Genomic DNA, 19,196 nt, shown 5'->3' with positions numbered 1-19,196 from the left:
CTGAGCATATAGGAAATTAAATAAATGGCTTTCCCAAAACAAGCTATGAAATGTTTCGTATAAAACAATTTTTATCTCGAAAAGGAAGCAAAACCGAGCAAAATGATATTAAACATTTTTTTTGTTTGAAGTATCTCAAAGAATAATCATCTGAAATTAATGACATTACTTACGGTATATCCTGTAGACTATCTAAATATGTATTCATTAAAGCTCTAAAATTATGAGATAGAAGTAAATACACAGAAATAAAGTCGCAGTGGGACCATGTTAAATCTACTGCCCAAATAGCGGAGATTCCCCTGTTTATAAGCATGCAGTGGTTGGAACCAAATGCAGCTGTCTAGCTGGAACGCGTGGAACTTGAACTAGACAACGTTAAGCGTCACTAACTAGACGGCCTTGAGTGGCTTTATCTAACTCCGGTTTATATTTCTTCAGATTTTAATCGTAATTTCATAATCGTAAACATATTAATAAGTGAATTAATTCATTTCGCTATCCTGGTTTGTGTGTTGTAATAACACCATATTAATGGTCAATAAACATTATGATATCATTTCAAAACTTTTTTATGGAAGATACTTTCCGTCAATATCTTTGCACTAGTGTGTCAGGATCTACTCCTCGAACCCTATTATGTTACTGTGTTTCCGATTTGTGATGTCTTAACATTCATTTTCATCCACTGCATACTCAACAAACTCAAGTCTTCCTTATTTTCCGCCTTCCTCATATGTTTTAATGTTTTTATCGTATGATATTTTTTCTCCAGTTCACCATTCGTTACAGTGCATCCTTCAGTAGGCAGTTTCTTCTTACCCAGTGTCCCAGCCAATTAATTTTTCTCATCCTGATCAGGTTGAGCATTATTTCTTCTTTACCCACTATTTTAGCACAGTTTCATTTCTTATTCTGTCTATCTATTTCACATGTTCCCTTCTCCATCTCCATATTTCAAATGCTTCTAATCGTTTCTCTTCACTTCGTTCCATTTTCCATATTTCTGCCCCATACAGTGCCACACACCACATGAAGCACTTCACTTGCCTCCTAATTTTTTCACCAGAGGACCTTTATCTATTATAAAGCGTCCTTTGCCATTGCTATCCTCCTTTTGTTTTCCTGGCAGCAGCTCATGTTGCTACTTAAATACTGTATCCCAAGTGTTCGAATTTGTCCACTTGTTCTACTGCCTAATTTCGAATTCGCACGTTTATTTCCTTTATTTTTCTTCCGATGACCATGGTCTTCGGTTTTCGTCTTGTTTTCATTTATCCTCATCCTCTACTGGTCATAGCTGTCATTTAGCTCCAGTAGCATATCCCTTAGTATCACCTTCTCTTCTCCTAGCATACCATATTGTTAATAGTAATACGTTGTTTAACAACCCTTAAACTTCAAAGGTTATTCAGCGTCGAAATTCAACATGGACGAGAAATGACCGACGAGTTTCATATTTTATGTCGATCTCTTTAGTAGAAACTGTTGTTTTCACGTTCCGTAAATATACGACACGAGATCCATAGTTTTACTTCTCTGACGGAGAGAACCATGCTAAGAATTCTATCGTAGTTTCAAAATTCAAAGATCGCGCTAGTGTTTGAACCCGAGAATCCTTGATTTAACGGGTAGAATGATAGTCACTAGACCACATGAATTCAATCTAGATAAGCCATAGATTATCTGGCATTTACCTTACGGTTAGGAAAATTTATTGAAAAAACCCAATCAGGTAAACAGCCCAAACGGGAATCGGAACCACGCCAGAGCGCTGCTGTCTGAGCTACGACGGTGGCTCTAATTTATTAATATGACCGACTAAACCTCGGAAGATATCAAATATTGATTTGTTGGTTGGTTGCCAGTCTCTGAGACATGATCGCCATACTCCACCCAAAAATAATGCCTGATAAATCTCAGGAACTGGAATTCAAAATATATCAGCATAATGCCTCATAAATCTCAGACACTGGAATTCAAAGTACATCAGCATAATTCCTGATAAATCTCAGGAACTGGAATTCAAAGTACATCAGTATAATGCCTGATAAATTTCAGGAACTGGAATTCAACGTACATCAGCATAATGTCTGATAAATCTCAGGGACTGGAATTTAAAGTACATCAGCATAATGCCTGATAATTCTCAGAAACTGGAATTCAAAGTACATCAGCACAATGCCTCATAAATCTCAGGAACTGGAATTCAAAGTACATCACCATAATGCCTGATAAATCTCAGGAACTGGAATTCAAATTGCTTCAACATAATGCCTGATAAATCTCAGGAACTGGAATTAAAAGTACATCACCATAATGCCTCATAAATGTCAGGAATTGGAATTAAAAGTACATCACCATAATGCCGGATAAATCTCACGAACTGGAATTCAAAGTAAATCAGTATAATTCATGATAAATTTCAGGAACTGGAATTCAAATTATATCAACATAATACCTGATAAATCTCAGGAACTGGAATTCAAATTGCATCAACATAATGCCTGATAAATCTCAGGAACTGGAATTAAAAGTACATCACCATAATGCCTCATAAATGTCAGGAATTGGAATTAAAAGTACATCACCATAATGCCGGATAAATCTCACGAACTGGAATTCAAAGTAAATCAGTATAATTCCTGATAAATTTCAGGAACTGGAATTCAAATTACATCAACATAATACTTGATAAATCTCAGGAACTGGAATTCAAATTGCATCAACATAATGCCTGATAAATCCCAGGAATTGGAATTCAAAGTACATCAGCATAATGCCTGATAAATTTCAGGAACTGGAATTCAAAGTACATTAGCATAATGCCTGATAAATCTCAGGAACTGGAATTCAAAGTACGTCATATATAATGCCTGATAAATGTCAGGAACTGGAATTCAAAATATAACAACATAATGTCTGATAAATATCAGGAACTGGAATTCAAAGTGCATCAACATAATGCCTGATAAATCTCAGGAATTAGAATTCAAAGTACATACTACATCAGCATCGGACAACCTCACTGTCCCGAAGTGTTCACGACAGAATGTTTTTAACTATTGCAGGTGATAAATGAAATGTGAGGGTAGTGGGCAGTTTGATGGAGGAATATCCTAGGGAAAATCCTCTTCAACGTCTTCGTTGACCGCCACAAATTGCATCACGTTCTGGCCGGGGATCGAACCTGCGTTGTCTAGATGCAAGACCAGCGAGCTTGCGCTGAAGCATAGACGTAACATAACTAAGTATACAGGATGGAAGTAATATAACTGTGCAAATTTTAACAGTTCATTCCTTGGATACAGTTCAACAAATAATTTTCTAATACCATAGTAGTCTGAAATGAATACTTTTCTCACGGAAAAAAAGTAAGCATTTAAAATAGTCGTTACTGTTTTACTAACCTTGGATCATACAGAAGTTTCCGCAGCGATTTTGAAATTGTTTCCTTCGTAATGGAATCAAAGTGCAATTCCACAGCTATGCCTTTTAGAACATAATTCTTTATGTTTAACATCTGATCTGCGAAGAGTGGAATCCCCAACATAGGAACACCAGCATGAACAGCTTCTTGCGTTCCCATCATTCCACAGTGAGTTATAAACAAACGCACGTTGGGATGCCCTGCAAATGGAAGAAATTCTTTTAATGCAATAATAATAATAATAATAATAATATATATTTTTGTATTTATTGGTATAGGTTTTATGGAAATTGCACCATATTTTGACGTGACTACGTATTTATTGAAGAAACAGGAAAGAAGAATTGTCACATTTTGTGTGTGATAGGAAACATTGCTCTACAACAGGGTAATATACTATTAGCATTTAATCCTCATAATTCTCTGATTACCTTTGATTGAGGTTCTGGCTGATATGAACATCTATTATTATCAGGCAGTACATCTCAGTTGACAATTGTATACATCTGAAATCTGACTAGTGTAATATGTAGCTAGTCAGCAACGTATTAGTATTTTATTATTTTTCTCTTCCGCTCTATCAGGGGATTATAACTACAATATTAAGAATAAAATTAAAATTATAATTACAATTAATATTTAAATTTACAATTACAATTAAAATAAATGCATATGGAGTGTTAGTTGGAAGGCCGGAGGGAAAAAGACCTTTGGGGAGGCCGAGACATAGATGGGAGGATAATATTAAGGTGGATTTGAGGGAGGTGGGATATGATGAAAGGGACTGGATTGATCTTGCTCAGGATAGGGACCGATGGCGGGCTTATGTGAGGGCGGCAATGAACATCCGGGTTCCTTAAAAGCTAGTAAGTATTACAATTAAAATAAATATCAAAGTAAGCCTATTAAAATATTACCTGGTTGAGAAAGACTAGACACTTTATTGTAGAAGTTAAAAACAAAGAAACAATTATTTACTGAAGTACAAATTAAACGCAGAATAATAGAGATGAAATTATCAGTGATTGAAATATATTATTTAGAATAAGAGAACTATTTACAGGTAGCCATGTCTGAACGAGTTCCAATTGCTGATCAAATGCCCAGTAAATTTGAGTTTAAATTGAATTTTATTTCGACATTACCTGATGGTAGCAGGTAGCAAATGCCAGAGTCTTGGCAGGGCTATTGTGAAAGAGGATGAGTGAGAGGAGGTGCGTTGGGATGGTATTGTTAGTACTGTTTCCTGGAGAGAATGTGTGTTCAAATTATGATGGGAAGGAAGATAAGTGAAACGAGACAATAGATACGAAGAAATGGAGGAGTTCAATATTTTAAAGATAAGGAGAAGTACATCTAAATTCCTTCTTTTATCTAGTTTATGCTAGCCTATTACTTCCAGAAATGGGGTAATATGATCATACTTTCGAACATTGCATGCAAGCCAAATTAAAAAAATATATCACATGTTTTTCATACCATAATGAAGTGGTCATTTATATCATTATTTCTCATTAAAATAACTGATACAAAACGCTAAATTATAAAAAATGATAAGCAAATATCACATTTATAAAATGAGCAATGAATATGGTGTAGTGTTGAAATTATAAAGAGATACATATTATTAATAATATGAGCAATAATGATGCTAATATATAAAAAAAATAGTATTTTTATAATCATTTAATATTTTTGCATGTAAATAATTACAACGCACATCAGAAACCATGCGGTACAAATAGCTATACACTATCCGGGTAAATAGCTTGTAGGCCTATACTTTGTACTGATGAATTATTTATATCAACTGAAGTGAAGTAATCAGAACCTTTTAAGCTGTCATCATTATCAAAATCATCACCGTTTTCATTGTTTTGCTCTTCATAAATGCTATTATCTTTAGTTGAACGCTGTCCTCCATCTTGAAAATAAGAGTTGCGATTATTTACTGCAGTGGCATGTGAATTGTTATAAACTATAAACATTGTTCTGCCATTTCCCAATATATTCATGTACTACTTGAAGAAAATGAAACATCTTGTTGGATGTAACAAATATAACACATTGAAAATATAAAATGTGAGGGTTATGATTATTTATTCCCGAGGTTTTCAAATTCATAGTCACGAAATAGGGGAGAGTCGTTTAGTATCGGACAGTGGGTAGTATCGGACAGTGAGTTTCTTTCATCTACCACACGATGATAGTACCTGATTGACATGGTTACGTTTCTATGATGTCGCATAGAGAAACGTAACCATGTCATTCAGGTACTACCATATGGTAGTAGATGAAAGAAACGCACTGTCCGATACTACCCGCTGTCCGATACTACCCGACTCTCCCCTAAATAGGATTTTAAAAATTTGTGTCACATTTTTAAAATCAACCTGTACTTATGAAAATTCGAATTACGAGTCAATAAGGACTAAACTTGAAAGATACGCAAAGTTTAAGGGTGCTATGCATAGACGTTTCGCTAGCCCGCGCTACGAGCTTGCTAAACTAGTCCCGGCTATGGACTGATTACTTGTAGCCTACACGATTCATATCATATCATATCATATCATATCATATCATATCATATCATATCATATCATATCATATCATATCATATCATATCATATCATATCATATCGCTAACACTGGTGTATGAGTAAGAAAAACGTTAGTTCGCTGATCATCCACCGGAAGCCCGCGCTAAGAATTTCTATGAATATGGCCCTAAGAATCCTTCATGGTATTATAAGACTGCTATTAACAGTGACAAAGTTCATAGTATATTACTTAAATATTTATTCAATAATTTCGACAAAGATTAGGTCTACTAATTGATTATTCAGAATTAATTTTAGTTGAATTTAATGCATTTTGCTCTGAAGTAGATCACCTGTCTGTCCCCAGGTAGTCTTCAGTGAAGCTGTTAATTTATAACTAATTTGTAGTTAAAATTCCGATGTAATTTTCTCTTTAATTGATGGACCAATTATACTGACAACTTTGCCTCCAAGGAAATACCGTTGGATAACATTTCTGCCAGAGGCTCTGTGAATCGCAAGGCCGCAGTGTGGCTAGAAGAGTAGGATCAATGACCCGATCGGGAATTGAACCCTCATTCTTCTTTCTGGCAGTGCAACTCCTTAACCTGACTGCCATCACGTGTTCAAAAAAGTACAAGTATAAAAGAATCTTCAGGTTACCTTACCGAGAATATCTTGTTGAGGCATCCAAGAGTAAGTGCGTACATTGGGGGGAAGTTCTGATAGATTAGTGGCGTTGCACTTCCAGAGAACTCGCTGAGGCAGTTCGGAGAAAGCGTCGAGAAACGCCTGAAGCTTCTCGGATGTGAGCGTTTCTGATTGCACCATTGTACCCATGCTGAAGTAGATTACGCCATGCTCCGATTCATCAAGGAATAATTTGATCTCCTATAATCACAATTGAAGGACACCATCGTCATAATCATATACTACCAGAATTTTTTCATTATTCCGTTATGTTCGCAGTCTCGAGGGATGATTTTGAGCGAACACTGAACAACACATTTTTACTTTTTGTCTTGCTCCGAAATAAAAATAGGTGAATATTACTAATATGTGTCCACTAAATCTGAATTTAAAATCCAAATTACCCCATCACGTACCATTTATCGAGGAAAATGAATTGATTTTTTTATGACAAAACTTCCTTGTTTTTAATTTTTACTGCTACTGATAAATTTACAACAATCTAGGGATTCAAAATTCCTCATAATACTTGAAAAATGTGTACTGGTTACAAAAATGTTGTTACATAGTTTAAAATACAACAATAAAAATATTTCATGCGTATAATGAGAAAAATCTCGGAATTTGAACTTACATTTAAAATAATTTTCTGGATAACTTCTGTTTATAACTAAACCCGGGACTGTATTTTACAAGAAACCAACAATAGTCTGCAAGTATGCTAGATGATTATTTTCTTTTATATCGCCTTTCCATTTCAGATATATCTTGATGAAATCTTTCCCCATGCTCATCGCTTACCGCACCAAAGTTAGGAGGAAAGAAATCCAAATGAGAATGTAAAAGGTGTATTTTCAGAGACATGTTACACTCCATTTTGTCATATGCATTTAACATGGTTTCCACAACAAGGTCTATGTAGTTCTCTGTCCTAGAATTTCCAAGGAAATTTGAGCAAACGTCTTTGAAAGCGCGTCATGCCATTCTCTCTGTAACGGAAAATTTTTCCTCAAACAAAGTGTCAGGCATAACTTTGCGAATTTTTGGACCGATATAAACGCCCTCTTTTAATTTGTCTTCACTCAAACGGGTACCACATCCTTGTTTGTTCACTGCACAAACCTCACTTTGAACTATTATGAAATTTACTTAATAGAAGGAACCAATATCTGTTTATGTATAAGAAGTACAAAATAACATGGCAACAACTATAAGAAACCGGCAATATGTCATAAACTCATAAAATATATTAGCTTTTGCTTTGGTTTATACATCCAACCCGCGCCAAATGTTTCCTGGGGGAGCGCTAATCGAAAAGTGAAATCATAGTATATCTTAAAAACCTTACGTGATAGGAAGAAAAGAGATGCATTTTCGGATTCAGCGCACATCAAACCATAAGGGACACATTGTTTTAAGTCGAAGCAAAATTCTTGTTGTTCAGTGTAATCATTAAGAAGTAGCCTATGTGGCTAACATGTATCAAATCATGCCCACTTCTTATCCATCTTACCTGTCATGTCGGTTTCATAATCTCTCATCTCTTCACAACTTTGGCACCCGGTCTCAACAAGAAACTATTATTCTTATACCTAAGTATAGAACATGCAATTATTCTCAATCGTTCACAATCTACACCTCTCGAATCTTGAATCTTTTCCCGCCGATATTAGAACCTGGCGGACGGTATTGTCTTTTAAAATTAAAATGCTCAATTACCTAATTGAACAGGCATAGTGAATTACATTCACTCTTAAAATTTAATTCTAAGAAATAATAATTAATAATTTGAGTTTTTCAGACTACTTTAATGAATTAATTTTCTCTTCTATGAATATTATGTTGAACAGTGATTATATTTAAATATCTAAATAATTGTATTTTTACTTCATAATCCTAAGTAATTATCTTTATATTTCCAATGTATTGAGATTAACTGGTAACTTAGATAAGTTTCAATAATAATATTTCACATTATTATTATTATTATTATTATTATTATTATTATTATTATTATTATTATTATGACCAGTGTAAAAACGTTAGGGGAGAAAGAACATATAGTGTAGGCTATACCTAAAGTTTAATGTAGAAAATTCATGCAATAATCGGGGTTAAATTATTCGCTAGTTACCTACTATACTGCATAAAATATATGACTTACGCTGAGAAGTTATCCTTCTCTAGATATCGTCCGTCGTCTTAACAGAAAGACCTTACCAAGTTCGTTGTGTACGCTTCTAGATAGACTGTACTACCCACATTCCCCTAGTCCCTAGTCATTCATATTTATATCAGTAAAAATCGAAAAAAAAAAAAAAAAAAAAAAAAAGCAAACGTTCATCGCTTAGTTTGTATAATCAAGGTGAACAAGGCAGTTTGCCAAGATTGCCTATGTAAACGTCAACATCCAAGTAATACATGTAAGTATACCCGCATGGTATCGTGATTATAATGAATGTTGTTGTAACCGAGTTTCATAGTTTGAAACTCAGCAGATCGATATTATAGGACAAATTGAAAGGTAATCCTTACTTCATCAAAACAACCATAATCTGAAAATCCATATTTTGGTGCTTATTTCCTTTTGTCTTCAACACGGAACCTGGATTCATAGCAGAACCTAGTCTAGTTAGCTGATGTGGGTGGGACTGCGCCTAGCTAAGGGGATCCGGGATCAAATTCTGGTTGGGACATGTTACTTGGTTGAGATTTTTTGCGGGGTTTTCCCCTCAACCCATTAAAAGCAAATTCTGGGTAACTTCCGACTTTGGACTCATTTCGCTGGCATTAGGCCAATCACCTTCATCTCACTCAGACGCTAGATAACCATTGCAGTTGATAAAGCGTTGTGACATAAATTAGAAGCAAAGTTAAGGCAGGTTAGCACAAGAAATTGTTTCCACGTGAGATGATTACAGCCCAATGGGTTCGCGCTCTCTCTCAGTGAAATAAGAGAAGGAAAAAATGGACAGTAAGAGTTTATATAGGCCTATTTTTTTTCTTTAGTTTTGGGGTGCTAGTTTACATGCTGCTATTAGCCCCTCTTGTTGAAACGACTATTTTTCAGCGGATGCTGTTGTTCTTATGTTATAATGAAAAAAATTCTCCACCAATCGTGAAAATAATCCCACATTTTTTTTTACTATCACCGCTTTAAAGCCAGGAGTTATAAAAGCAAGTCTGAACAATACGAAAGTTTTTAATCTACGACTTTCAACAACCCTTTTTGCTATGTAATGGTCTTTCACGGATCTGAATTAGTTTTTTTCAGCTGACCGGTGTATGTAATCCTGTCTGTTAACGAAACTTAACAGACAAAAATCATCAATCATTTTAAGGTTGTTTTACATAGTTTGGATAATTATGTGCCATGATAAATATTGCACGGCAACGTTTTAAACGAATATCTTAGTCGTATTGTCTGAACTCTGGTGCTAACTAAATTTTATATAGATTTAAATCTCAAGTCAAAATTCAAAAGTAGTGTTCTATGAATTTTTACTTCTGTAACGTTACATGAGTGTCGCTGTACTGATCGACTAGAACTACACTTTATTTTAATTCTTATATTGAATAAAGCCCGGTTCAGACGGTGCTAGTTTCTGTGATGGATTCCAAGGTGGCTGCGCTGATGGTTGCACTGCGTGGTCACTTGCTGGAAGTAATGCGCTCTGGTGGCTGCTTTGGTGGCTAGCTTGCTGGATTTCGAGGGAAGGTTCCTTGCTATTTTTCGTGATGGTTTGCAGGCTGAAAACCAAAGATGATGATGTAGTATCACCACTGAAACCATGTCGCCATGTTCGTTGTTTTCTAACTAAACCTGTTTTTTCTATATTTTTAGTTTCTAGGAAACAGCAATTAAATATCGCACTTTAGCTATTTTGCACTTATGGCTTAATTATCTTATTACGACGTTTGCTATTGTTAATGTAGGACTTTAGTTGTTTTCCACTCACGGTTTAGTTTCTTTTTGACTATGAGTGTTGGCAACAGATGAAACAGCAAATGATTTTCAAATTTGAATTGTGAAAAGAGCCAGCTCCCTGAGAACAACAAACATCACCGTAGCCAACACGGGAGCCAGCAAGTGAGCACGCAGGGTAGCCATCAGCGCAGCCACCTTGGAATTCATCACAGAAACACGCACCATCTGAACCGGGCTTAATACTCAGGAGTTGAAGGCCATGATTCGTTGTAAAGTTGGCAACATTGGTGCCGAGTTACAAGTTCGTGTCTTGGTGAGTTTCCTTGAGCGACTGTAGCAGTATATTGGAGCTAGGAGAACACAACCGGGTAGTGCAATTTATCCTTAAAAACATCAATTATGTAAATAACAGAACTCTCAAAGTTCAAATAATCCATTGAGTCGTTTAAATGCAAGTTTGATTCATTTATAAGATCTTATTTCATTTTCAAATTAGTTCGCTTACAACGCTCCACAATGTGCTTACATATAGATCTACGGCAGGCCTTAAGTACAAAAATAGTGCTCTGAAGAGTCACGTGGTTATGAAATGTCGTATTATTTGCCATTATTAATACACAATGAATTTTTATTAATTAGTATATTCAGTGTCGAACATAAGCGTCATTTGGGAATGGGCAGGGTAAAATTTTCCCCTAACGAATTTGATATTTGAAAAAAAAAAATTGAATAGTATACTAAAAAAATATGTGTACTTTTAATATTAAAATACTCCACTTTTATGAACACTTAAAAAATAAAAGACGATTTAGTTAATGGCTTTGTTCAAATGAACCAAGGCGTTATCCTTTGTTACATTATTGTAAGTAAATGTACAATAAAGACGAAATACGAAAAATAGTAAATCACCTGGAGAAGATAACCTAAATTCAGAATTGTATAAATATGCAGGAGATCTATTTCAAGAAAGATTACTAAGATTTCTAAACAGAATATATCTGACTGCCACTTTACCGGAAGAATGGAAAAATAGTGTAATTATTCCCATATATAAAACAGGAGATAAACAGAATGTTGAAAACTATAGAGGGATTAGTATCCTCAACACATGTTATAAGATATTTAGTAGGATTTTAAATGAAAAATTAAAAAAACATGCTGAAACTTTCCTTCTGGAGTGTCAAAATGGCTTTAGAAAAGGAAGATCATGTGTAGATCCATTATTTAGTATCAAACTATTGTTGGAAAAAAGAAGAGAATTTAATTTAGAAACCCATATAGCTTTTATTGATTTTGTGAAAGCTTTTGATAAAGTCCAAAGAGACCTTTTATTCGACATATTACAAGAAAAAAATATTCCAAATTTGCTATTCCAAAATATAATAGAAATCTACACGGACAGCAAAATAAGTGTCAAAATAAATAACTGTATATCCGAAAGAAAATTAGTTAATAATGGAGTTCGACAAGGTTGTCCACTATCACCAACTTTATTTAATATTTATATAAATGAAATTATTTTAAAATGGAACCAAATCTACACATCAGGAATCAAAATAACCAGTGCTCTAACATTAAATACCTTACTCTATGCCGATGATCAAGTCATAATTTCCAATTCAGAGGATAATTTACAAAGAGGATTGTATACATTAAATGAAATATTAAAAGATTTTGGGATGGAAATTTCAGCACAAAAATCAAAAGTAATGGCATTTTTAGGACAAGACCCAGTGAGAAGTAAGATAATACACAATAACCAATGCCTCGAACAAGTGCAAAATTTCAATTATCTGGGTTGTGAAATATCTTATCAAAATGAAAAAGATGTGAACAAGAAAATTACCAAATTTACACAAATTCTAGGAATAATAAACAATACATTAAAAGCTAAATTAGTACAAAAATCTACAAGAATAAAAATATATAATACACTAGCATTACCCACCCTTCTATACGGAAGCGAGATTTGGACATTAAAGAAAAAAGACATGAACAGAATCAAAGCAACGGAAATGAAATTTTTCAGGAGAACAGCAGGATATACTCTTTTAGACCGAAAAAGGAATGAAGAAATTTTAGAACAATTAGAAGTAGAGTCAGTAGAAGAAAAAATCACCAGATACAAATTCAATTGGCTAGATCATGTAAGAAGAATGGAAAATTCAAGAATCCCAAAAATTATGATGCAATATAAACCTAGAGGACATCGTCGACCAGGAAGACCGTTAAGAAGACTGCTAGATGGGGCCGAAACAGGTCTACAGAGGCCTAATTCGTGAAGGATGATGATGATGATGAAAATTGTGTGTGTTGATTTGTTCACACATAGGCCTACGTCATATTAACAGCTAGTGCATGTAAATTGCGTGTCGTATAAGTAGGGCAAGAAATTAAAACTAAAAACTAGGCCTTTGTTTGGAAGCTGGAAATTCATCGTAGAGGGGGAATAAACTTGACCATAAAAAAAAAACAAAAAATTAAACCACGATATCAGCCCTATTTATTACTTAAAATAATAAAGGAGTTAAGAAATTGAGAAAAAAATTTGTACTTTAAAATATTTTTAGTGCATCTTATAGCTAGTATAAATATTTTTCTTTTTATGGAATGTTTACTCCAGCAGTGAAGTTTATCCCAGTTTACGGTATGGAAAATATTTTATTTAAGAGGAAATGGAAATACATCCTATAAGATCTTCCTTAGAACATCTTGTCCCTCCCCCAAGTAAAATCTGAAATCACACCTCCGGAGTCGAAGTATTTATGTATCGGTTCCGTAGCCTTGGTTAAACGGTTCAGTCTTTGAAAAGCGAAAATCATAGTTATGGAATTTATCACTTACCTCTGGTAGTGGCTGAGGATCCTTTATATGCAATCCTCCCACTTCCACAAACGCTGGTACATTAGGTCGTGGGTAGTTGAGGCTAAAATGGCTGTTCACAAATATTAAACTGCTATTTTTGGCAATTTCCGACAAAGGAGGAATATCATCTCCTAAATATTCAGTGGAGATTTTATAAGTATGAATTTCCGAGAAAAAATAATGCGCCCAATTAACTGTAATTAGATATAGACTGTTTTTTAATCTCTCCCAGAAACTCATCTTCTGTGTATAAGGTAGGAAATAATTTGGTATGTAAGCTGGATTATCGGGATTCCCCACACGAAAATTAGACCAAGGATAAGCAATGCTTGTCATCACACCGATAAACGGCGCCTTAAACTTATGCACAAATCCTAAGAAACAATCCGAACCGAATATTTCAGTAATTATAACATCAAACTTCTCTTCACTTTTCAGTAACTTCTGCACATTCTGATGTTTGAACACTCTAGCACACATCTCTGTAGTATCGAGAATCATACGCATAGGTGGGAAAAACATTTTAGCACTATCCAATTCGAACGGCACTTTATTAGTAAGACTTGGCATCGAACCCACAAGACTGATATCCGTGTAGTTAGGCACTTTATTCTTCTGTGGGTAGTGACTGACGACAAGCACTTCATGTCCTCTGGCGGCGAGAGCTTTCAGAAGAGGGTCGAAAAATGGGAAGTGACTCTGGGCCCTGTAAGGAATCAAAGCCAGGACTCTGGCCGCGTGTTGCACTGGGATGACACAGCTGATGATGGCGATGAGGACTGGTACACACTTCATTTCCTCTACGTCTGCGGAACTGATCTGGGCGGACACTGAACCTGTATGGAGCAAACGTGTTCTGCTACTTCGAAGTTGGCAACTCGGAGCGATTTCTAACGCCGTGGGAGACACGTTTCTATTACGTCCGCCTTAACAATTGGTTAGCACGATCTCGGAGATATTTATATTGGGTAAGGTAAGGAAGTAGAGAGAAAGGAATGCTTCTAAACGCTGCTACTGACAGAGCAATAAACATGCAGCGCTTCAACATTTAGGGCCGGTTTCAACAACACATTTTTTAATAATGTAGTAATTTGTTCTTTGTTAACACAGATCAGTAACATTATATCGTGCATTTCGATTCCTCCAGTAATTTCAGAGATGGATTTTAGCCAGGGACATGATTTAAACTTTTGCTTGGGGAGGAGTAAGATTTTTTATGGAAGATTTTATAAGATGTATCGCTTGGTGTACTCCTTCCATATTTCCTCTGAAATGAACTATTTTCCATATCGTAGACTGAGGTAAACTTGACCATAAAAAGATGTACACTACTGGGTGTTCAGTTCAAAGTGTGTCATGGCTCGCTGTATGCCGTCATGTGGCTAGCCGATGAGCCTAGAGAATTCAGTCTTCCTACACTTCCGCAGAGGTGTATAACCTATGAGGCTGAGAAGTTGCCTAGCAAGTACGGCGTTCATTCTGAAGAGTACGTACCGATACGTACGGTAACGCTGGTAGTGGCAGGAATGTGAACTGTTTGGAAATACGTACTGTCGGGATATGGGGAGAGGGTTAAGACGATTACTTACGTATTTGTTGACATTAACTTCGATGGTCAACATGGACACGGAGCATTTGTGTTATGGAATGTTACCGTACGCAGCCGATGATAACAAATACCCTGCGTACGACTTGCCGGCGCAAAACACAGTTCGAAAGAGGTTATGGTAGCACACAGACCGTACAGACCGCCATCTGTTGCTACGACGTTCAAGTTATACCGTACACGTTTTCAAGTTCAGATTAAAGAACGCCTTAAATAATAGGCAACTTCTCTAACATATAAGCTGAAAGTCGCTTCAAATCGGTGACCCAACAACAGTGACGTCATGACACACTTTGAAATGAACACCCAGTATTATATTAGATTCAATGAACGTATTTTTTAAATAATTTTTTCTTTTAATTTCTTAAGTATTTTTTATTATATTATGTTAATTTTTTATATAAATTTGTTTTTCTGTTGATTAAAATTAAAATTTCTTTATCAATAAAATTGTGTGTACATTATTTGTTCGCACATACGTCACACATATTAACAGCAAGTGCACGCGTTTCCCATCAAAAGCGACCTCAAGGCTCGGTAAGAATGTTCGTAACTTAGGTTTGACTCACTCTATATAAAAAAGTGGGACAATACACATGAATTCCATAGCCTGTATAACTATAGTGTCTGGAAGAATATCAGCAATAGCATACAGCTATAAACCTATAGGACAGTAGTCGTCAGCACTCGCTGAAATGGGTAGAGTGCATGGAGGGTAAGGAACTCTGCTCCGTCGTGCACAAGGGATAGAGAGACAGCATACCCGCCAGCAGCGACGATTGCACGCTAGGGCTGTGTCTTGTCCGCGGGTAAGAGACGCTAGCCCGAGCATGCAGTGTTTTGATGACTGGTGCTATAGGATGTAAATATATCAAACAGCCCAGGAAATGCTGGAAAACTATGAGACAACTAAGCCAGGAGATAATAGGGTAGGGTAGCTAGTTCCTTTCCAACTCCATTGCATACATCGCTGACTAGCTACATATTACATTAATCAGACTTCAGATGCATACAAACAATAATTGTTCTTCATCTGACACATAGCGTCAAGTGAAATGTACTGCCTGCAATAGATGTAGGCCTACGTATAGCCATAACCTCAATCAGAGGTATTATTATTATTATTATTATTATTATTATTATTATTATTATTATTACTATTATTACTATTATTATTATTATTATTATTATTATTATTATTATTTCATGTTAGAGCCTTTGTTAGTCTATAATACTCTGTCTTCACGATTCTATGTTTTTAATTCAACCCAGAATTCTCTATCTTCACTTCCTTTTGTTAATTCCTTATATTCATCTTCTCATAATCTATGTAGCTATTCCACTGGTCTTTATTACCTTTTTCATTATTAGTCTCCAGTTTATTTATCCTCTTGACAATCTTCCTATTCCGTTTTTTCCATGTTATTTCCTTCAATTCGTCGTATTTGTCTGTTTAATTACTACTGTTCGTTTACATATTACTTTAGAATTTCCCACTTTTTTTCTTTTCTGTTACCTTTCCACTTTTCATACCTCCACTAAAGTCTTTGTCTTTTCCTCTTGCACAGTTGTTCCAAAACCTTTTAGCCATTTTTTATTTATTTTTAATGACTTCTTACTGGAAACTACTTACTGTTCTGAACATTTACTTGGCAAATTTTCTTAATGGCTGCGAATTTATCCAGTGTCACCGCGGAATTCTTCCTAGTTCCGCGATTAAGAACACATAGGATCTATCATACAGTGTGGGCAATACCGTCGCCCGTGTATTTCTTCGCTCGAGCCGCTGGTGTTTCCTTATTGTGGTGCTGGCCTGTCTCCTGCCCACGCAAGTCCTAGTGATCGAACACGACGTCGGTCGGGTCTGCAGTGCCTGTAATTATGCATATTAGATGGGGTCATTAGTCTTCTTGCGATTCTGAGCTCGCTGCAACTGTCCTTCAGGTCGCCAGTCGTGTAGAACGTATACGAAGCACGTTTCACATTTGTCTTATTCCTGTACTCGACGCCACTTCTGTATGGATCGTCTGCGGATTTGCTGCTTACCATTCACTTTAAAGGCATTATAAAACTATTGATCTGAAATAAAGCAAGAGTAAACGTATGTATGCATTAGTTCACTCTTTCATTCGTTCATTTATTGACACATTTTTATTCTGCGTTTGTTAATTCATTCACTTTCTTGTTCATCGTTCGTTAGTTCAATCGTTTGTGTGTTTATTCGTTAATTCGTGTCTTGATTGATTAATTGATTCATTCATTCATGACTCATTCGTTAGTTCATTAATTCATTCACTCACACAGCATATTTTCTCGTTCTTTAGTTCACTTGCTCCTTGATTTCTTCGTTTTTTATTAATTCGTTCATAATTCCCTTGATTTCTTCGTGTAATCCATCCATCCATCCATCCATCCATCCATCCATCCATCCATCCATCCATCCATCCATCCATCCATTCATTCATTCATTCATACATTCAGTCTGTAATTTATTTGTTCATTAGTCTATTCACTCCTTGATTTCATAATTTTTCATTCATTCATTCGTAAGTTCTTTGATTTGTTTACTTCTTGATTGATTGATCGATCGATTGTTTGATTAATTCGTTTCTTCTTTCGACGGTTCACTCAGTAAATTATTTGTTCATTGGTGCATTCGCTCCATGCTTACTTTTCTCATTAGCCCTTTCGTATATAATTTAATTATTTCCTTCATTTATTAATCTGCATATTTATTGATTCATTCATTCGTTATATCACCCGTTCCTTGATTTGATTGACTTCTTCTCTTCACTCTTTCGTTCATTCGCTACTCTCACTTGTTAATTTGTCCCTTGCTTTCTATCTTTGTTATTTCGTTCAGTCTTCCTTCATTAGTTTTCGCACCTTTTGAATCCTTCATTATTTCATTAACTCGTTCCTTGGCTTGTTGACCTGTTTTAGTTGAATCGCTTATCCTACCATTAATTTATTGGTTCTTGCAGGAGTATTTTACAGACCGAAAATTACAACATGCACAGCCCAGCTTTTCTGCCCTCCAGAAAGGAACCATGTTTACAATTTCATCGCCATTTAAAATCTATCACCCTCGGCAGTATTTGAGTCCATATTTCTTGGATCGAACAACTAGCTCGGTTGCCAACCGAATAAGAATCATTTTCTCAGTTTTTCATTCATTCGTTATTTTATTTAAGTATTAAGCCGTTCGTTCGTTCATTCATTCATTCATTCATTCATTTACTGAATAAATAATAGTTTCTTTTTCAATTTCGTTTATTTATCAATTTTTAGATATTTTACTCGTCCATATATTCATTTATTCGGTGCCATATTAATTAATTAATTAATTCGTTCATTGATTGATTGATTGATTCATTCATTCATTAGTGTTTTGTCATTTTTTCAATCGTCGTTCTTTCCTTCATTCCTTAATTCAATTATTAATTACTTTTACATTCATCCGTTCATTCATTCATACATTCATCTATCCACTAACTCACCTACCCACCCACCCATTGATTGATTGATTCAGTCATACATTAATTCACTCATTTATTCATCCTTATGTCGTTTCATTCCGTAAATCATTCACTGCTACATCAGTTCATAGATTTTTTCGTTAATTTATTCAGTATTTACCACTCTCATATTTCTTCTTTATTCATAGATTTGTTCATTTATTTTTATATTTAATGATTTGTCATTATTTTCTCCATTAATTCTTATATCCGTACTTTTTCATTCATTCGACTAATCTTCCCTTCATTCATTCATTAATTCGTTTCCTTCTTCATCATATGTTGTTCCTTTTATCATTCGGTTTTCCACTCACTCGTACTTCATTCTTTTGTTCTTCAGCAATTCTCCGATTCGTTAACTTATTTGTTACTTTTTTAACAGCTTATCACCAATTAATTTGTTTCCTTATATTAATTCTCTCATTCGTTCATGCATTCTTTTATTCGGTATTTCATTAATATATTTGTTTTCTTAATTCATTTCGATTTTCATTAATTTTTATAAGTTATACCCTTAATTCGTTTACGCTTTCATTTATTGCTCTCTTTTTTATTCATATAAGAATTTATCAATTGGATTTTTCGTTCAATCATTTCTGTATTCATTTACACATTAAGT

At 35.0% G+C, this 19,196-nt stretch overlaps 2 protein-coding genes across 5 annotated transcripts in view; one reads left to right on the top strand and one right to left on the bottom strand.

Annotated features, from left to right (window-relative positions):
* LOC138693355 (uncharacterized) overlaps positions 1-14,338 on the bottom strand; it is a 50,985-nt gene extending 36,647 nt beyond the window's left edge. Inside the window, exons 1-3 of the mRNA XM_069817273.1 lie at positions 13,433-14,338; positions 6,639-6,861; positions 3,411-3,630 (exon numbers count right to left, since the gene is read on the bottom strand). Coding sequence (XP_069673374.1) covers positions 3,411-3,630; positions 6,639-6,861; positions 13,433-14,248 — 1,259 coding nt within the window. The 5' untranslated portion in view covers positions 14,249-14,338. The remainder of the gene's footprint in view (positions 1-3,410; positions 3,631-6,638; positions 6,862-13,432) is intronic.
* LOC138693158 (lachesin-like) overlaps positions 1-19,196 on the top strand; it is a 1,789,721-nt gene that overhangs the window by 1,535,555 nt on the left and 234,970 nt on the right. The window lies entirely within an intron of this gene.

Source organism: Periplaneta americana, chromosome 17 (assembly GCF_040183065.1).
Source record: "Periplaneta americana isolate PAMFEO1 chromosome 17, P.americana_PAMFEO1_priV1, whole genome shotgun sequence".
Lineage (NCBI taxonomy): Eukaryota > Metazoa > Arthropoda > Insecta > Blattodea > Blattidae > Periplaneta > Periplaneta americana.
Note: the sequence above shows the minus strand (reverse complement) of the source record. Positions and strands in the feature narration are given on the sequence as shown.